This window comes from Pezoporus occidentalis, unplaced genomic scaffold, assembly GCF_034315485.1.
Source record: "Pezoporus occidentalis ecotype Australia unplaced genomic scaffold, CSIRO_AGI_Poc_V1 ctg148, whole genome shotgun sequence".
Classification (NCBI taxonomy): Eukaryota; Metazoa; Chordata; class Aves; order Psittaciformes; family Psittacidae; genus Pezoporus; species Pezoporus occidentalis.
This window is the reverse complement of record NW_026913295.1, coordinates 1,965,662-1,987,197: the sequence shown is the minus strand read 5'-3', so window position 1 is coordinate 1,987,197 and position 21,536 is coordinate 1,965,662. Positions and strand designations below refer to the sequence as shown.

The following is a 21,536-nucleotide window of genomic DNA, read 5'->3' as shown; positions in this document are numbered from 1 at the left end:
GAGTACAAACAGCCCTGCTTTGGAAACAGGCTTTCCTTTAAGAGCTCAATACTGCAGTCCCCATTCCAAGCCTCCAGGCTGTTTGAAGCTGGCTTTGCTGGAAGGAAACCTCAGCAGCCGGAAACAAAGTGCTGTCAGTGCTTTCACACCTTATCTCCCCTTCCTGACTAAGATCTTCTCCATATTTGTGATGAATCAGAAAAGGTTTCATGGCACTTAATTTCATGGTATTGTGTGTGGGAGAAAACAGCCTAAAGGAAAGTCAGGGGGAGTGTGGGTTTGTGAATGTAAGGAGGGGAAATCATTTGCAATGCCCTGACACTGGAGTAAACCATTCAAAACTTCAGAAGCCAATGAATGGGGGAATGAGAGTACAAGGAAAATGTTTTCCTCCTATTCTGTAGCACAAGATTTTGTTTCTTTGGAATGATGAGGTCTAAAGAACTAACTCCAGGCTAGGAAGAAACACCCTGCTCTCCCCTCCTGACCTCCTGCAGAATGTGAGGACTGTCCTGATTCAGCACAACAGCTCCCTCATCTTTATGCTCCAACATTTTGAGCCAGTGACCCCTGCAGAAAGGAACCTATGGGCCACCTATAGCATATCACCTCCAAAGGCCCAAACAACCAGCCCATGCATGAGCCTCTGAACTGCAACATGGTCCTTCACATGGTAGCCTTCCCATTGCATTGCAAGGTCACACTCCTCTATGGGCCTCCCAGGACCCTGACCTTTGCTTCATGCTCCTAATGAAGAGAGACAAGAAAAGCAGCAGAAGTGACAGATGCAAATCTCTCTGCACCTGCATGGAACAGGAGATTTAATCTCACAAGTGCTGTAAGCAGAGCACCATGTAGTACATGAACTACTTCAGCATGAGCTGCCGTGTCAGAACTGAAATCCAGCTCCATCCCACAGGCAGTTCAATTAAAATCGTCTAAGGCTGCCATATCCTCAGTCCCAAATTAGCGGCATGGATACAGGCACCATCCAAGAGTTCTTGAAATCTTTTGTCCATGTGTTGAGGATAGAGGTGCTTATCACTACCTCAACAGCATGGGAAAAACTGCTGACAATAGTCCTTACTTGATCTGTCGACATGAGCACTGGGAGCTGTACCATGCCCCTCCTTTTGCAAACACTGTGCAACAAAACTGAGCCCTTCACTGCAGGCTTAGCAGTGATAATAATGCTATTTCCAGCACTGTCTGAGGCACACTTGTTTTTTCTAGGTTTTAGGCCACTTTACCAGGGCAGGTTTCTTTATCACCCTTTAGCTGAGCATCCTGTATCAGAGGGAAACTGTCACTAAAAAGTTTTATATGTACAAGACAAAATATATAATAAAAATGTTTGATACCTCTTTGGTGTCTCCACAGATGGCTCACTATTGGAGCTACAGTTCATAAGTTTAGTTGGAGCAGGTGTTGACCGTAGCTGGTGAGAAATGAAAGAAAAACCTCAACCCACAGACTAAATCCTTCCAAGCTCCTTAACTGACTCAGAGAGATGGAAAAATATCAGGCAGGGGAAGTACTACAGTAGGTCATGCTTATATTCCTTCCATCCACTGCTCTCTCAATTCAGGTTTAGCGAGTACTTCAAAAGTCTCAAGTGGTGAACTGCCTCACTGCCTTCTAGCACTGCAGTCCTGGTTGTCTTCAAGTATAGAGCCCCTCTAATGCATCTGACTGTTGATCCTCAGGCTGATATGTGTACTCTGGATCTCAGGGATGGGACAGGGTGTGCTGACAGGAACTCTGGGAACATACCTATTTAAATGAACTACTGAGTCACCTGCCTTAAAGAAATGGATTGTTTTCAGCTCACTTTGAGGTTGCTTTCTAATCAAGCAAAGATAAAATAAATCTTGTTTATTCTCTGAAAATAAAGAGTTTGAGATTTGGTAAAGGTTGGAGGTAAAGTTCCAAAACGACTAACTTACGAATAGCCTTAGTGGCACCCTTAGCCAAATGCATCCCAGGGTGTGCTTGGGCTGCCAGGATAGATCTCACATACATTTCCTCTGGAGAATTAGCCATTCTCTGTATTTACCCTGTTCTTTTCCCCACTCACAGCAGCACCAGGGAAAGTGCAGATATCTCTGTGTGATCACAGGGTAGGAAATTCTCCTACTTCATCTGTTGTCATCCTCCATTTACCAAGCATTATTAAAATTGCTTTTATATTCTTGATTAAGGTCTAGCTTACAATGGTGCAGTAAGCTGGTGCTTACTGTACCTGGTGCTTCTTAATTGCTTTAATCCTTTTTATGTGCTTACAATGCTCAAAAATTGTATGTCTGTGGAAAGAATAGTTGATCTTGCAACATCCTAATGTTACAGTGCTCTCAGCTCTGGCATTCCACAGAAGCTATAAGACATAAATGTAGTGAATGATGAATTTTAGGAGAACATCAAAACACACAGAAGTCCCTCTGAGTTTCCATGAGTATTCTCTGACCCGGTGAGTGTTCTAATCGCAAAGGTGTCACATACAAGACGACCACAAGCACTGTTGCCATGTTTTACAGACTCAATAGGATTGGGTTGGGCTGGAAGGGACCTTAAAGCTCATCCAGTTTCAATCCCCTGCCACAGGCAGGGACACCTTCCACTAGACCAGGTTGCTCTGCCCATGTTGTGCCAGGTACTGCTCATGACAACAGCCCATGGGTAAGGCACAAGGAGGATTAGGTGGTTGGAGTTTCCAGCTGTAGTTTCCAATGGGGCTTAGACATGTCAGTGATCAACCCCTCAGATCAGGATTTTTTTTTTAGTAGATACTGGTTTGGTGCTGGATAATTTACTTGCAAGACAAAGACAGCACCATGCTGGATGGAAAGGACCCGGTTGCTCACTAGCCACAGGATGCTGAAGGTCCCTAAGCACTGGGTTTGTGAGGGAAATGCAATGTGTTTATGGCACTGAATTTTCACCTATTGCTTGAGTGCCACCTAGAAAAGCACAATCTGTTGTTTCTGCTCTTCCTGGGGTCAGTGGGCAGGCTGCAGGTTGCAGTGGTTGCACAGCTGGATCAGAAACTCGCTTGGAGTTAGGAGCATCAGCAAAAGAAAGGTGAAGGGTAAATCAAAGTAAGCAGGAAAGGGTGCTCAGGGCACAGAAACAGGAATGATGGCTGGTGGTATGAGGAGGACACTAAGTAATACATAATTTTTTCAGGCAGATCAAGAAAATGTCCCTAAAACTCAGAAGTGCTGGACTTGAGATTCCTGTCACAGAAATGACCGCTTGCAGCTACACATTTCAGTCCCTGCCCCAACCCTTGCTGTTGCAGGTGGCATTCTACTAATGATGTTTGTGACCATGAGACTATATGGACTTTGATTAGGATTGAGATGTGAAAGCAGAATTCCCACTTTCCAGGAGAAAGAAAGCCATTTAGTAAATGGGCAGAACACAACACCACAAACAAGAAAAGCCTGGAAATAAGGACACACCATGTAAGGCTGACCTCAGCTGAGAACGCAGGATGGCAGCACGCCACACACACGCTTGTGTCAGAAGTATATAAGTCATCTTTAATGTGATGGGCAAGGTAGCTGGCGTGCTATTGTTTGACTAATGCAAGAGGTATTACAGCTGCAGCACATCACAGGATTTCTCCAGCATAATCAAATATTTTCCTGCTGAATCTACCACCCACACAGAGTTGTAAACCACTCCCACAGGCACGGAGCAGCTCCATGGCTAACCCCAGAGTAGCTGTGCATTCTGGGCACATGTAATCCTGGGAAAGGGGAGAGGCTCCGCTGCAGTAAGCTGCATGAAGTTGCAGACATGGTTTCAGTGATCCTGATGCCTGGGCCAAATATGAAGCATTGTAGAGCAATGCAAGTGGGAAGAGCAGTGCTATTGTCCTTGCTTTGGGCTCTGGAAACACCAGCTAGAAGCCTGCTGCCGCCCCCCCCCCCCCCCCCCCCAACCCAGCAGCAAGTAAAATACCCTTCGTTATTTCACAAGGATTGTCAAAGTAGGAGATACACAGAGTAGAAATTACTTCATCCTAATTGCACCTGCCTCCAAAAGACCCACAGCTTGTCCGGATGTGCTCAGAGGTGAATGGAAGTGTCAGCACACTCTGCCCTCTCTCCCAGACAGGGTTTCTTCCTATTCACAGTCTCCCCATCAGCTCATGTACATTAAAGGTTTTGAAAGATTCACACAGTGATTTTGCAACCCAGACCCGCTGGGGACATTTATTTCTTGAATTTCCATCAAAATGATTGAGTTTCTTGCTGATTTGCTGCAGTGGTACCTGTCTTGGGAAGGGAAAAGGCAGGGACATCCCTGTACAGGCAGTCTCAGCTGCGTGGTGAAGTGAAGTGGACACAGGCCCCGAGGGGCTGGCAGAGGTCTGCAGCACCTCACATAAACACTGCTTTACTTCAGTGATGCCACACGCAACAACGCTCACACAGATGGAGGAGGGTGCATAGAGCACTGGGAGATGTGTCAAGGTGGGGCTTGAGCCAGCTCACTTGGAATATGAAGGCCACAAGATAACTGGCAGTTTCTGGAGACCTTAACTTCATGTGTCTCCTTGCAGGTCAACACCAGGGCTGACCCATGAACCCAAGGAGTGCAGATGAACAAAGGATGGAGCCCACCACTCTTTGCTGAGGTAAAGCCTTGTTAAAACTCAGTTACTTCTCAGGGTAACCACTGGTCTCCCATTCATTGCTCCAACAGCAGAAAGGTTTCTCCTCTGCTGAATAAAACCTGCAAGTACTGCACACAGAAATGCATTTTTTTCCTAGCTCTGACCCACAAGTTTCCAGGACACAGAAAAACTCCAGGGCTTACAGCTCTGTAACCCTGAGCTGCACTCTGCTCAGCTCTAAGCCACATGCTGTGGCTACCTTGAGTGAGGCAAAGTGTGCTATGCGGAAGGTGTTCTCCTCCTGAGACACCCCTGAAGCTGTACTTGCACATCCTGCCTTGCCTTTCCACTGCCTTCCTGCCAGCCACTTGTGCAATGAAGGTATCTAAAGACATATTTCTTTCTGCAACCATTCCTGTGCCAACAGGTCGTATTTCTGATGTTTCCTGAACCTGTCAAGGCTTCCTGCCCCTGGATAAACATTTTTGCCCTGGTCTGGTTTGCAGAGCTGTTGGCCTGGCCTTCCAGCTCCTGTTACCCAAATAATCCCCAGGAGTACTGCAGCCTTTCAGACACTGAATCTCTCCCAAAGTGCTGTTCCTCTGAAGCATGAGCACCCGTGCAGATGTGTGTGTGTGTGCATGTGTGAGCACGTCGGGGTGTTTGCAACAGCTGTAGGAATGAAGTGTAGAAATGGGGTGCGGCATTTTACAGATGTGCTGTGTATCCTACGTGCTGCTGGGGAAGAAAGCCAGGGCAGACATGCTGGGTGTGAAGGGAGGTGTGCTCACACTATAGGAAGTGATGGGAAGAGGCTATTTCACTGTGCAGCCCTCTCTGTGCCTGCTGCATTCTGCTGCATCATGGCTGCATTCTGCTATAGGAGTAGTAAGGGGCAGTAATTGTAGAATCATAGAATGGTTTGGGTTGGAAAGGACCTTAAGATAATCCAGTTCCAACCCCCTGCCAGAGGCAGGGACACTGCACACTAGACCACATTGCTTCAAGTTCTGTCCTACCTGGCCTTGAATATTGCCAAGGATGGGGCAGCCACAGCTTCTCTGGGCACCCTCTGCCAGCGCCTCAGCACCCTCACAGGGAAGAACTTCTTCTTTATATCTACCTAAATCTCCCCTGTTTCAGTTTGAACCCATCACCCCTTGTTCTATTGCTACAGTCACTGATGAAGAGTCCCTCTCTGGCATCCTTACAGGCCCCCGTCAGACACTGGAAGCTGCTCTGGGGTCTCCACACAGCTTCTCTTCTCCAGACTGAACAGCCTCAATTTTCTCAGCCTGTCTCCATATGGGAGGTGTCCCAGCCCTGGATCATCCCATAAAAGAAAAGTGAGGACATTTTTTAAGTTCCCCTTCAGTTCTAGGCTGCAAACTCAGGTCCCTGGTGAGATTCACTGCAGCCAGTTTTACCTGTCTGTGGAGTCAGGGCTGTCACTGAAGCTCTCCTTAGAGTCAATAAAAAAAGATTGGCACTTCCAGGGTGTAGCTCACATAAGCTGTTCCAGACACCTACTTCAGATAGACAAAAGGGAGGTAAAGGTAATTATTTCCTTTCATGGATAAATGGTGAGACTGGAAGATCCGATTTAAATGGAGTTGTCCACCCTGTGGATGGTACCTTGTCAGGTGAATCAAACTCTGCCCTGCTCAGACAGCAATAGGGGTGGTGAAACCTATCTAAGGACACAGAAGTAAACATCCTAGAGGCCAGTCAGTGCTATGGACTCTGATGGGCACTCCTTTGCACACACACTTCCTTCCAGCTTACTACCTTGCTTGCTGATTATAAACTGCACAAACATGCACTTAATCCTCCAGATCCCAGGAGATGTATCCTGACTGTCCTTCCAGACAGCACAGGACTCCTTGCAGAGTTAATGATGCAAAGTAAGGACCATGACAGCTACGGAGAAGGGTCTTTTCCAGGTATTTTAGAGTGGCTTGCTATCTCTCTTCTCTGTCTGTTTTCTTAGGTTTTGCTATGACAAGCTTGGATGTCTGGAGATGTTGCACAAGTTAGGCAGCAGGCATCCTGACTGTAAAGGATCCTGACTGCACCTAACTGGTGCAGACTCAAGCTTCCTATAGCAGGCCATACTGTGAAAACAAATTTTAAGTATATTGAAATTCACTTGGGCTTCATTCTGCAGACCTTTTACAGGTCAGAGGCTTTAAAAATGGTTTCGGGATTGAGTCCAATCAGTTTCAGAGGATGATACATGTGGATAGTTTATCTGCTTGAGCCATCAAGTGGAGATAGACAGGAATGTGCTGTCTTTGTTGGCTGTGCAAATCTGTTCATTCCCTACAGTCACCCCAATTCCTTCATTACAGATTTTTCTAAGACCATTTTTTCCACATAAGAACACTGTCTCATAAATTCTATTTCTTTTCAGTTGTGAACCAATTTCCTTGTGTTTTTCATGTAAAGTCATTTAGACCACAAAACAACATGCATGGTGGAAATACTATTATGGTCAGATAAGATGTATGGATAGCACAGGCAGATAATCACCATGTGGAAGGACTCTAACCACTGGAAACAACTGGCCATGATATTAATGCTCACAAGAAGGGGAGAGTTCTGTTGTATTTTGAAGGCTCAAAAGAATAAAGGTGTTGCTTGCCCCTGCAATCCCATCTCCCCTCCCCAGGAACGGGAATGAGTATGGGATGAGTTCCCATCTCTGAACAGCGCAAGCACCAAGAGAAAAAAAACTACTTAATCCAAGAAAAAAAGGCTTCTACAAGATGTGAGAAGGGGAGCAAATGGTGGAGCAGAGATGGGGCAGTGCCAAGCAAGTTCAGAAAGGCTGATGTTGGATGGGCTGGTCACCTTAATACCTCCTGTTTTCAGGAGAACAGCTAAACCAAGGGCTCAGCATAGAGCCCCACAGCACCAAAACATGTATAGTTTTTGCTTGCTGACCTTCTTTAAAGGCCATGTCCCCTCCTTGCTTCCATTCCAGCAGATTGCATGGTGTGGAGCCCACTGGCTGCTGCCGCCCTGTGCATTGCTGGCTAATCCTGCCTTTCCCTAGGGAGCAGGAGGGCAGGACTGTGCAGGGAGAAGCAGGATCTACCCCAAAGCACAGTGGGGATATTTATTCATTTATTTACATATTCAGAGGAACCTTCCTCTGAACTCATATCAAGATTCTTTGACTTAGACGACCAGAAAAAGCAACGCAGCAGTTGAGTGACAGCAGCTAAGTTAGATGTGATGTACTTAAAATTGGGGAAACAAAAAGACACCAAATAAAGAACAACTCCCATGTGAGTCTCAGGCATTTGTCACCCTCTGCATTGATAAATATTTTTCATATAGGTTAGGCTTTACAGACTGAAAGAACAGGCCTGACAGGGATTTCAGGAAATCATTTTCTCCCTGTCGTGCCCCAAAACAAGGCCAACGTGACCTCATCACTTTGTGTAACCTGCTCTTAGAGACCTCCAGTGATACGGACTCCCTGGCAACTCCCTACTCCCACACTTACTATCTTAAGAGAGCTAGGAAGAGTTAGTTGTCCCCATTGCAACTGAAGTGTGTCACTGTGTCTTCTAGTGATGACAGGCATTGCAAACAGCCTTCTCTGCAACAGCATTTTATGCATTTGAAGCCTACTTTCATGTCCCCACTTTGCTTTCTTAGGGCAGACAGACCCAATCTCTAATATTTGCCCACAGGCCATGTTTTGCACATCTCCCATCATTCTTGCTACTCTCTTCTGGACTTTATCCAACTGGCTCACATCTTTCCTGAAGTGTAAAGTCCAAACACGATAAAATATTCCAGCTGAGGCTTTATAATTTCCTTGTAAAGTTGGATGCTTATTTCATGCCTCCCAGACAACATTCCTATTTATACAATGGAAAATGCTGCTTGTTTGTATTCTAGGACAACACTGCTGGCTTACACTCAAGTTTTAGATCCTCCAGAGCCCCTGTGTCTTTGTCTGTAAACTGCTCCTTCATCTGTCTTTGTCACTTAATTATTTCAGATTAACTCTTCAATCTTAAATGCATCTTTACTGAACAGCGTCCCAGTCTTCCAGCATGCCCTCAGCTGCAGGAGGCTTGTGAATTCTGAGCCTGTTCTGTACAGCACACCATGTTCTCTCCCAGCTTCATTTCAAATAGACTGTTTGAATAAGTGCTCTCAATGTCAACATGCCATTCATTACTGGAAATACAAACTAGAACGATACCCCGGGCACATCCCTGCAGGATTTCCTTCATGCAAACTTCCCTTTGACAAGGGACCATTGATTACCATGCTCTAAGTATGACCTGCCAAGCAGTTTTGCACCATCTTGCTTTAATTTATCTGTGGTCCCCTTTCCCTTTAGTTTGCTTTCTATCCAGCCTGCTTTCAAACTGCCTTTGCTGCTTCTAGGACCTCTAAGTGAGCTGCCTTTGGCATCTCTGCTCACAGACCTGCCCTGCCTGGAGGATGTATAAATGTTTAGCAACAACTCTACCATAGGAGAGGGCACACACCTCTTCCCACCCCTGCCTGTCAGTGATGGAAGTGCTAAAACTGCCATGAACCTGCCAAGAAACCCTGCTTTTGCTAGCACTCATTTTCAGTGGGTGGGTGCTAGCAAGGCCCCAGAGTGGGTCAACGGGATGCTCTCTTGTGCTCTTATCCCACGCAGGGCTCAGCCACAGCCCTGGGCTTGGTGCATACCCACCCCACACACTGGGATATGCCTCTCACTGACTGACAGGGCAAGTGGTTGGGCACACAGGACAGCTGGAGTGCTCCAAGAGAAGGACATGCCACTCTGTGGATGTCCAGATCCGACATTTATAAGAACAGACAATGAACTCGATGCCTGGAGCTTCCACATATGCTTACCATAAGGCTGAGATAAATGTCTGTCTTCTACCCGCATGCACAAGAGACACATGATGGAAGGGATGACCAAAGGGAGGATGAATGACAGCAATGCCTAAGAGAGACGTGTTACATGTATAAAAAGAAAGCAAGAACATGGATTTGTGGGCTTCAGGCTATAGGAGACCTTGCAGAGTGCTGTTCAACCAAAAACACACTGCAATTTGCTACCTAACATCAGCCCTGAAGGAAAACCCACAGTGTAGTTGTGGTTTTTCCACAGCTCTCTGTCAGAAGGTTCTAAATGAAGGAGTAGACAAACTCACTTTTTAGTGTAGCCCAGTGTAACAAGGCCCCTGGAAACCTTACAGTCCGAGTCTGTGTCCCACTGTTCTGCTGTGTGTTGGCAGGTCCAGCCCTTTGGTGCCAGCTCTCCACCTGCTCCACACAGCAGAAGGCCCTGGGAGGGCTGAGGGCCTACAACTGAAACCATAATCTTCAGTGAACAGGGCCTTGCTGTCACCCAAGTTACCTCAAACTCACCTTCCAGTGCACCTATGTTAATGTACAATTCTAATAAAACGATGTATTAACAACAGCTAGTTCCAGCAAAGCAGGTATAGATGCTTGAGAAAGACAGAAGTGGAAAAAAGCCACAATTAAACCACTTAGACACACCAGCCACAGAGAGATGTGTGCTGGCACCATGTCCCTATAACAAACACTGCCAGTGTTCATCTTGAAACTCCCAGCAGCACTGCAGCAGTGACAGGACAAATAAGCAGTTGAGACAAGGCAGAAGGTGCACTCAAGTGAGCTGTCCAGTCTATGAGCTTCTAATAAACATTATCCAGGCTAATGCAGCTCTACCATAGGAAAGATGGGGAATGCAGCTTTAGACATACTGTCTTTGATTTATCATATGGCTCAAAGCCAAACAATACTTCCTGACAGTCAAGGTGCAATCCCACTGTAAGACAGCAAGCTTTGCGTGCTGCACTGACTTCATGGAGACTGCAAATGAAGAGTTTTATCACATGAAAACTGGGCTCTGCTTCTTACTGGTTTTATCCAATCTCAACCCAGTGCATGTGAATAAGTCCACCACCATACTGGCTCAGCACTGAGTTTAATCACCTCCTCACCCACCTCTGAACTGCAGTGGGGACAGGATATCTAACTCCTGCTGATCTCCCCAGCCATGCAGGGGATGCTGCTCATGAGCCAGAGCAGACTGTGCTTGAAAATGAAGGCAGTGTTTCATGGCAATGTACCTCCTGGAGGGTGCTATGAGATCTCAGTGCATAAAAGTCAGGTAAATCATTATTTGGCCAAGTTTTAAGCCAAAGCCTTCTGCAGTAAAACACATCAGCCCCTGAATGGACCATGAGGCACGTGACAGCCCATGGCCCTCCTTGCACTCACAGTGAGTCAGATAATGGAACGCCAGTGGTCACCCCTGATGGCTTTGACTCCGTTATGGACAACGTGAACTCTTGATATCCTCTCCTCCTTTGTCATTCTGTCATTCTTTTTGCTAAAGCAATCTGGTTTTGCTGGTCACAAGTCTCTGTTTTGCAATTCTGCTGTGAGGTCATGATGAGAAAAGCAGGTACACTTAGGCAAGCTGGGGGTGGTACCAGTCTGACAGGTCTTCAGCAGATAAGATCATTAGTTGCCTGCTTCTCTACTAGCATGACAGTGAATAAAACACACAAATATACACTGGAAATTCTGTCTTTGACGTCCCAAAATCGGGTGGTTTTCTTCCTTTATCTCCATGGGCAATGTGACCCTGACCAAGCACCTTTTCAATTAACTCTTTCTGTTTTCCCCTAGCAATGCTTTAGTGATACCTGACATTCTACCACGCTTTTTACAAACAAGCACATATACAGACACACAGGCCTCCAGCTAAAGCAAAAGGAAAAAAAGGAATGTGGTAAAAATATACCCTTCACAGGGGTTTCTATTCTAAAACATTTATGGCAGGGGTGTTTCTACTTTACATTCTCTGATCTTCTGTAAAAGCTTCAGATGTCTTCTAATGGTCGGGATTAAGATGACAGACAATCAGAATACTAAATCCTCTTATAATTACGGTCTTTCATATGGTGACAGGGTCATATTAACTCCTTTGACTCGGGGCCTACTTTGTCATCAAAATCAACTTCAGAGCCAATTTCCTACAGCAGATCTGTACTGGTAGAGTGACACATTTACGGGAGCCTCCACCCCCACTTACCATTTGTGAAGGTGTTCACATAGTACCTTCGTCCCTGGGGTGACATATAGCTCTGCCAGCCGGGGGGAAGATGGCCATTCAAGGTATCTTCTGCCTGAGGAGCTGCTTTTCTGGGTTTCTGCTGAGAAAAGAGAAAAACCCCAACCTATTAAATCAATACCTAGATAACGTAAAATCTAACCAGGCACAATCTGGAAAGGGACCGTGTGGTTTGGCATTCTAGAGATTGCAATGCATCCAAACACTTTTAGCCCATTTCTCCTCTCATCTGTCCTAGCTTTGTCCAGAACATGAAGAAACCTTCCCTCGGAGCCCTGGCTACACAGAACATCCTTTGGGAGAGAAATTAACCCCCTCTGTATTTAATGTCCCATGGCACCTGGACCTGACTATGAAAATTCCTCTCTTTAAGCAGTAAAATGCTAAGTGTAAAATAAGTGCCTGGGAAAGAAAGGCATGCATCTGGCACTCATCTGATTTCATGTGGATATAATGGTGGGTCAAAGCACTTGCTCATGGAGATGCTGCCCCAATTTAATTTACAGGGACACTATCACCTTCAGACATTTTAAGAAGAAACACTACACAGTCATGTTGTCTACAGGAACAGTGTGCTGAAGTGGGTTTATCAGTATGCTGATTCTATACTAATAATGCTTGCAATTATCAGTGCATACATTACTGATCTAGATACAGTCTGGATCCATATCATCCACATACAGGATCACAAGGAGTCAGGTTGCTAGGAGGGATCCAGATCATTAGAACAGCAGGAGATGAGGGTCATGCTGTTGCCTGCTCTCCAGGCACACACAGAACTGCTGCCGGGGTTCAGGTGCCACCTCGGCTGTACATCTCCTCCCCTCAGTGCAGGCTCAGGGTGCAAGGAAAATAAAAAGGTGAAGCTGAAGTGCAAGCAATGGTCCCATTACACTGCACCCCCTGCACTGTTTCCTGCTTCACAGTAGCTCTGGTGGTTCCTTGGTAGCTTGGGATTTACAGAGCTGCTTGATGTGAGACTGGCAAAGAAGGCATCATCCCAAAGGCGGCATGAACCCCATTTGGTCCTTTCAATCAGGAACACTGAATAAGGCAGAGGTAGAGAGATACGATGCATGGCTAAAGATTGCCAGTTGCATCCCTGTAGTGCTGCAGCTATGAACCAAAGAGCCTCCTCCTGGCTCACATCCAGAGAGCTCCACTTTGCCTTTCCACATCCCTAAGGCAAACCAGGCACGTGATGTACTCATTTTTTGTTTGTTTGTTTGCATTGCCTTCAAAGGAAGGAATACAAAAGAACAAGGGAAAATGTGTGAAATGGAATTATTTATCCCATGGAAACTAATCTCTGTTCAGGAAATGCTTTTTGACATGAGGGGAACAGGTCTGAAGTGACTGCACTAGATTCACAGGCAGCCACATCCAGGGAACAGAGTTTCAGCTGCTGGCTGAATATAATGTTCAAACACTGACAGACATGTGAACAGTACCAACAGAAAGAAACCGGTGATGTGTCCTTCTCCACATTCAGTCGGAGTGAAATTCCAATTGTGTTACAACCCAGAATAAAAGGAACATTTAATGATTTTGGAGCCAAAAATCCAGTTTATGTTTCTCTTCAGTGTCAGAAAGCGCTGATTGCAATGGCCCTCAGGAGGCACTGAACTTGAGAATGATCTTGTGTTCGTGCCTCATCAGGCATACTCACACAGACAGGTCACAGGCTCCAAGGCAGCCTAAGGCCAGTGTGAACCCTGTCTCACTGCTGCAGTTTAGATGCAGCCTATGCTGGTTAGGATTGAGCTCCCCTCCTAGAGCAGAAATACAGCCTGGGAGACTCAGCCAGCCCAATCCCAACAGAACAAGTTAGCTTAGGAGATACAAAGGGTCTCTATGGGGTGTGTGACTCAAATCTCATGCTTTGCATGCCAATGGCTAGCACGGTTAATGCAGAATTAATCAGTAGGATAGCAACCATCTATCCCTACCCCGTGTGTTTGTGCTCTCTAAGGTTTAATCTTACCAGTTTACAGTTCCCCTCACCCTGCTGTACATGTGAGAAAGCAGAAGCTTTCACAGTTTATGTTACTATTTGATTTTTTCCCTGATCTCAGCTTATGATAGAAGTGAAAACTTCCCTTGCACATTAGCCTACTCAAAGGCACATGTTCTCATTATTCTTAGTGTTATTCTATTGCCTAAAAATGCACGACATGAAAATCTTGTCTTAGTAAAGCTAGCACAACCATGCCTGTTCTGTGATCAGAGGGGCGGGACCCCTCCATAGATGCCACTGAAACACCTCACTTTCATTCAGCTTTCTGTGAAAGCGCTGAGTCTCACTAATGAAAATATTATACCTCATTGTAGAAAAATTAAGCTATCCCAGTTTTACCTCTGTATTAACTGAGGTCTTCTCCAACTCAGTCCTATGAGATTATATGACTATATGCTTGAGCCATTGCACAGGATGGACCAGCTCTAGGAATGAATTGATGTGGTGAAGCAAGCTTGGACTGTTAAAACCAGTTAAGAGAGCTGGGCTTGGTCAGCCTGGAGGAGAAGAGGCTCCGGGAAGAGCTTAGAGCAGCTCCAGTGCCTAAAGGGGCTCCAGGAAACCTGGAGAGGGGCTTGGGACAAGGGCCTGTAGGGACAGGCCAAGGGGAATGGCTTTAACCTGCCAGAGGGGAGACTGAGATGAGCTCTTAGGCAGAAGCTCTTCCCTGTGAGGGTGCTGAGGCGCTGGCACAGGGTGCCCAGAGAAGCTGTGATGAGCTTTAAGGTCCCTTCCAACCCAAACCACTCTGTGATTCTGTGATATGAGTGTTTACAGAAGTGCTTTGTTTCACTATGCTATGACACTTCTAACATGGCTCCAACAGCCATAGACTTATTTCCAGCTCTTTACAGCCATGTATCGGCACTACCAAGGAACTTGCTCACACAACTGTGACACCTGCAGTACGGCCTTAATGTCCAACATCATCCTTTTATTCGGTTTTACTCTCAGTTAAGACTGAAAATACCTCACTGCAGGCTTCCCAAACATTACACCCCTGGAAGCATCACATTGTGCAGGTGATGCAGAACTGCGCACTGGTGTATGGCATTGATAACATACTTTCATCACACGGACCTTACAAACAGAACCTGGTTTGTGCAACCATTCTTTTCACCCTGTTCAGCTTCTGGGACTTGCCATGCAGGGGAGTTTTTCCGTCTCACATCTCTCTCAGTTTCACCTCACTACAGTTTCAGCTAATGTAATGAAACACGGGGCAGAAAACAGAACTCCTGGAAAGAGTCTGACCAGTGCAGCCACCCCAGTAACTGCAGTAACAGCTAAGGAAGCTGTTTGATTTCTGTCTCCATGTCTGCCTCCTGAGGGGCTGCCTTTGCACCTTACCCATACACGATCCTTATCCAAACCAAGCAGGTTTGGTGAGAAAGCCACAGCTTTCCTTCCAGAGGCTGAGAATCAAGTAACATATGCAGAGAAGAGTGCATATGATAGCCCCAAACTATTTTCTGAACCACAAAACCAGTCTCTTTCCCAGCATATTCCAAGCAATAGCACAGAATGCTGGGACATATCCTGGGACAGCTCCTGAACACTCTCATTAATGGTCCCCCTTTATTGTTTGCCAAAGCCCACTGAAGAAGAAATAAACTCTGCAGTGTAGGAGTGTACCAGCTCGTGAGGAATTTGGCAGCAGGTTGGGTCCCTCAGCTTCACTGCACAGATCTCTGGCCTTGAAGATAACAAAGTTACAGCAGACTATCTCTGCTGTGCATGATCACCCCATAATGAGGAATTTGGGATAATCCAACCCTGGGTTCTGTTCCAGAATCTGGAGGGTACTGAATTTCACACATTATTACTGCAGGCTTGTAATTTCTGTCCTTAACACCTGCTTTCCCTTCTGGAACTGAAGTCCTATCCATTCCTGCTATCCCTCTTTCTTAACATGGTCCTATAGTGATCCCAAGTACCAAGTAGGTCGAGACTTGATTTTAGGGCCCCTGGTATTACTTTATTTCACACAGTCAGCACCAGTATCTCGCAAGGACAGATACCAATGGTTTGCTTGCTCTGCAATTGTCTCAACATCCTTTGACTCACTTCTGTGTTGCTTCATCTCTCTCTGATGGACTACAGGAAAACCAAGGTCTTTTACAGACAGATGCCATGGCTGTATTCTTAAACAAAGGCTATGATGCGTGTGGACAGTATAGAGGTGGCCAGCAAATGTTGGATGAAAATAGTGTAAAGACCAAATTTAAGCCATTATGCTTGCAGGTGCTAATTCTATTATGAGTTACTAGTATTTCTCTCTTTGCTTCTGATTTTGCCAACAAAGTAGTATTGCAAATACCATAGCCCCTATCAGTGATGATCAAGGGAAACCTCAGCACTGCCAAATGCTGAAGTTCTTGTAAAAAACAGGGCAGTGGTTTCCTTGGATGAGCATGGAGTATGGATATGTGGATCTCTTCCTTTTGTTTTAGAGAAGAATGTGTTCCTGAACAGCAACTCACTGTTGGGCAGGACATTGTACCCTCCTCCTCCCCGTGCTCCATGGGGACTGCCGAGGAAGATCCTCTGGATGCTGGGACCACTGTTCTGTTAGAGTCCCTAACTGGTCCCAGTGCAATCCCATCCCACACACATGAACTCCCACTCTTATAGCAGCTCTGCTCCAAACTGATACTCCAGACGTGAAAGAGGAACTGAAAATTAAATAGGCGAGGAACTGAAACGAAACTTGGCTTCATCCGAGTTTCCTCATCATTCTATGCTCATTGAAGAAAAGGAACCAGGAGGCTCTGGAATACTCGGTGTGGGGCAGTAGCATATGGGGCTATAGATCAAGTACCACATAGTTTTGGCACACGCAGCAGTGCATCCCTTCAGAGTGCCATGGAGGCCATAGTGGCAGCACATCATCCCTTCTCTGCCAGACCAGATCTCAGTCACAGGAGAGACTTTCTCACCCTTACTCAGCAGACTGAGCCTAGTTCCTGTCCTAGCCAGACCCTCTGCAGTCCCTTCCTTCAAGCGTCAGCACAGTTAAACTGGTTCCACGTTTGCACACCCACCTGGCAGAAGTTCAGGCTAACTGGGCATGCGATGACAGACAATCCTGCTGCTGTGACAGGACAGAGATGGGGGCCAGGAGACAGCATGGAGACGGGAAGCAGCCGGCAGATGGTGTTCAAGAGCCCAGCTCCAGAGCTGGCACAGCACCCCGACAGGCTTGAAACCTCCCCCCAGACCCAGCTCTTACACACCCTGTGCCCAGCCACATGTCATGGGATAAGTGAGGCACTCCTGCTTGCACACCTCATCCTTGGACGGCCCGGCAAGCCCGTGGCGGTACTTTGACGTCCTGTTTCTACTTTTAGGAGAATTATTGCCAGGACAGTTTATGAGGATGGTAAATCACAACATGGAGAAGAGGTTTTGCTATCAGCAGAGAACATTCTGAACCAGCAAAAACAGAACAGCAGACAGTGACTCTATGTTGAAACGAGACAGGCTCTGACTGAAAAGAATCTGCCACTTGTGAGGATAAGTAGTGACTGGAATGGCTTACCAGGGGGCTCTGTACTTCTTGAAGTTCCTCCATCAAGATTAAGTGCCTCTTTTTAGAAGATCTGCTCTATTCCAACCAAAGGAAGAGATGGGACCCTGAAGCCCCTTCCCCAGCAGCGCAGAAGCCTGGGCAGGGTGGGTTATCAACCCCTTCTGCCTTCCAGATCTTGCAAATCCCACAGTGCCTATTTGCTGAGAGAGACACTCGAGACACTCCCCTCACTGGGAGCGTCACCCAGGCGCTGCACGGTGGTGGACAGGCAGCTCTGGACCTGAAAAGGATGCCTGCAGCACACAGTTGAGGAAACAGGAAATCTGAACAATGTGAGCAGAGCACAGACCGTCTGACCCCACTCAAATCCTCCTGCATCTCTATTTGCTGCCTGGAAAAGGGATCAAAGTATCTCTCAAAACAGTCATACCCAAGAACACAAGCACTTCCCTCCTACGAGATTTCCTAGGATTGGAAGTCCATGTAGCAAGGGTACATACAGAGACAGGCAAGAGCCAGCACCCAACAGGCCTCATTCTCCATGACAAGCGATGGGTTTCTGTCTGCAGAAACTCAGGGACAGGATTCGCCTGATACACACACAGCAGAAAGGAACCATAAAAGAGCAGCAAATTCAAAAGGCCTCTCAAAGCAGAGAGGGCACTGGAGCACTTCAACAAACCATACACCATAGAGCTAGCAAAGGCAAGCATATGAAATAAAAGCAGATGTATGGGGTTAAGCCACCTAGTCCATGACACCAGCATTGACAAGAGGCAGAAGGATATGCTTTTTAGGGCAGACCACATGAACCTGCCGACTGCTTGTGGTCCATTCCCCCTGCATCTGCAGGTGATGGGTTAGGTCAGGGAGAGGAGGACAGCCAGTGCAGGCAGGACAGCTGCTCCACAGAATCACAACCTACCCAGAGGTGACACCCTTGACCAGCGAGCAGTGTTTCGTATGTGCACTGTTAAGCACAGTTTGTCTAGGATCATGTTTGAAGAGAATGACAACTGGGTCAGACATATTAGATGACACATGCAAAAAAGAGCACCACTATGGCCTGAACATTGAAGCCCTGGTACTTGTCTAGCTGAGCCTGCTCAGAACAGGGCAGGTGTCCAGAAGGGAGACAGTGGGGATGCCTCTCCCCCTCTGCAGCTTCTGACTTTCCAACTATTTAATTTCTCCCTCTTCTTGACCAAGTTAGCAGCAGCTTGACTCGTCCCATTCCTTTGGAAGCCCACGTGGCAATGTGGTCCCCTCCCAGTGGTGGAAAAAAGAGCCAGAGAAGGGGTTTTATACAGCAAAGTGAGGCAACGGGGATTGAAGGGTCCACCACACAGCCCATCCCATGCTGACTGACCCTCTGAGACTAGTTCAGACTTGCTCAATAGAGGAAAATCACTTCCCATTTTCAAACTACAGGAAATCCCCATTCCCCTTCAAAGAAGGATGCTGGGGAGGAAACATCTGTGCACTCAAAAGCCTGAGCTGCCTGAAGATGAGTTAGCTCATAGTGCTCTCCAGCAGAGTGCAGCCATGGGGCTCTCCTGAGCACACAACCCAAGGTAAAGCAGAACAACCCCAAAAGCTCAAATGCAGGTCCTGAGGAACCTGCTCTAACTCTGAACAGGGGGCTGGACCAGAGACCTCCAAAAGCCTCTTCCAATTCACATTCTTCCATGATTTTATGGAACAATGGAGCAATGCAGCCTCAGAGCAACTGAAGGGGATGCCTCAAGCTGTGGGAGAGGTTTGACCTGCATGCAGGGGCAGTACCTCCCTGTTGTTGCTGCTTGTTCAGTCACACTGCACTCCTGCTGCAGATTCAGCTCAGCGGCAACCCTGCAATGCCCTGCCTGGTGCTGGAGGATCACTGGTGACAGAAAGCTGGACAAAACATGCAGGGAAACTCCATGCGAGAAGCAACGCAAGGAGACAACAAAGAAGATCTGCCAGAATGTGAACCTGCACCAGAACAGCCCTCTGTTCTGCAGTGAAAAGCTTGCTCTGTATTGATATTACTGAGCTTCTGTTTCTGTCTAACTGCAGTTTTCATATATCATAGAATCACAGAATCCCAGCCTGGTTCGTGTTGGAAAGGACCTTAAAGCTCCTCCAGCTCCAACATCCTGCCGTGAGCAGGGACACCTTCCACTAGAGCATCTTGCTCCAAGCCCCATCCAACCTGGCCTTGAACACTGCCAGGGATGGCACACACGCAACTTCCTCAGGCAGCCTGTGAGAGTCTCACCACTCTCACAGTAAATACCTAACTTGGCCAAGGTGTGCATCAACCCAAGCATATGAAGCAGAAACAAGGCAGACGTGGTGCAGCCAAGGAAGTGGGGTCTGTGTCTGGACACAGCTGATGCCGCAAACAGAATTTGCTAGTGAGAAAAGCACACAGAAGACCCTTGGTGGCAGGGATGCTCGTGTCCATTCCAAGTTTGGCTTGAAAATCCCAGCACTGGGAAATGCCCTGCAGACCTCTCGGGGTCCACCAACATGTGCCCTGGGGAAGTGGGATGCCTGGGACACTTCTGAAGCCCGCCAGCATTACCCACAGCCTCTCTCTGTCCCTCTAGTACTTTGAGTCATTCTGTATTTTGTTCATTTTTATGCAATCTTTCTTGCTCAACATTTGGTTTCCATGGAGTCACATACACTGTGTGAAACAGATTTATATTTAGAAAGTGGAGCGGCTCATATGACCCATCCCAGTTGTCATGGCAGCCAGCACAGCTCCCCTTTGGCTGCATCTGGTGGCACATGGCTGCTGGGGACAAGTCCCCCTCCCTGGGTGGCCCTGTGGGCACTGCCACTGCAGCAGGACACTGCCACAGCCACAGCCACAGCCCCGCCACTCGTCCTCTTCAGGCACCGTGCCTCATCGCTGGCCACCTCCTCCTCAAAGAGAAACGGTCCCTTTGCCTGTGCTAAGCATTAGGGTGTCACAGAGCGCTGCTTGAACGCAGCACATACCCCACGTGCCAGTCTACCAGGACTGCTCTCATTTTTCCCAGTCTTAAAAAACTCCCTGCCCTACTAAGTCCCGTCTCTGCCATGCCAAAGGCTTCTTCACTCCTTCTTATTCTTGAATAATGTCAGCATCTCCAAGCTGCTGTTTCCTTGGATGCCATCTCTGCCTCCTTCCTACCAACCCATCGCAGCTGTGACCAGGAGGAGGCTCTTCATAGACTCATAGAATGATAAGGGTTGGAAAGGACCTTAAAATCTTGTGCATGGGTGTCTCATCAGGGCCATCCCTCTTGGAGCTCCACACCTCTCTACATCCCATTTGGCTCTGAAATGCAGTGTACATGCTCCCCACCCAGCTCTGCCTTCCCTGCTGAGGCCCTGCTCCATCCACAGCTGCCAAACCGTCCCTCCTCTCCCACCCAGGTCCCTGGCTGCATCACAGCCATGTGCCCAGGACTCTGCTTTAAGGTAATATCCATGAATAGCCCCATGTTTGCAGAGAGTTAGCCTTCTGGGACTGGTATACTTTTCTCTGCCAGTACTCTAAATTAGGGGAAAACAAACCATTTCTGAAGGATACGTGACCCAGGGAGACAGACAGGGTGATGTTTTCTAGCTCAGTGTTGTGTGAGAGACTGAAGTGAGTGGGAAGAGAAATGCTCTGATCTGTGAAACCTGCCTAGACCCTTCCAAAATAGAGGGTGTTGAGCCAGAGGTGAAAAACTCCAGTCCTTTCCTGCCTTCCTTCTCGATGTGTGCCTGGTGCACCAAGCCACATGCCTGGGAGAAGCCACAGCATTGAGCTGCAGCTGGCCCTGTCACAGAATCCCAGAATGGTTTGTGTTGGAAGGGACCTTAAAGCTCATCCAGTTCCAACCCCACTGAATCACAGAATCAACCTCACTTAATTACAGAATGGTTTGGGTTGGAAGGGGCCTTAAAGATCACCTAGTCCCAACCCCCTGCCACAGGGCAGGGCACCCATGGCACCAGGTCTGGCCCAGATCCTGCTGCAGATGATGCTCACTCGCAGGAAAGCAGCAGTCCAGGGAGATGCTTGTCAATCGCTATCAGCTCCTTTTGGTTGAGAGGAAAAGTAGGCAGGTGTGAGAAGTTGGAAGGATAAGACGGGGATGAGGGAGATTCAATGTGGGCAAAGAGTGTGGGAGTGGGGCCCTGATGTGGGGAGGGCGGTTGGCAAGAAGGAGAATAACAAGCATGTGATGGCTCCCAA

The 21,536-nt window shown here is 47.3% G+C and overlaps 1 protein-coding gene across 4 annotated transcripts in view; it reads right to left on the bottom strand.

Moving 5' to 3' along the window:
• The window catches only part of GAS7 (growth arrest specific 7), a 96,656-nt gene that overhangs the window by 50,282 nt on the left and 24,838 nt on the right, over positions 1–21,536 (bottom strand). Inside the window, exons 1-2 of one of the 4 annotated variants that reach the window (XM_062610593.1) lie at positions 17,324–17,485; positions 11,727–11,847 (exon numbers count right to left, since the gene is read on the bottom strand). In XM_062610593.1, coding sequence (XP_062466577.1) covers positions 11,727–11,847; positions 17,324–17,356 — 154 coding nt within the window. In that variant the 5' untranslated portion in view covers positions 17,357–17,485. Of the gene's footprint in view, positions 1–11,726; positions 11,848–17,323; positions 17,486–21,536 lie in introns of those variants that run through there. The other 3 variants (XM_062610594.1, XM_062610591.1, XM_062610592.1) reach the window with 3 other exon arrangements.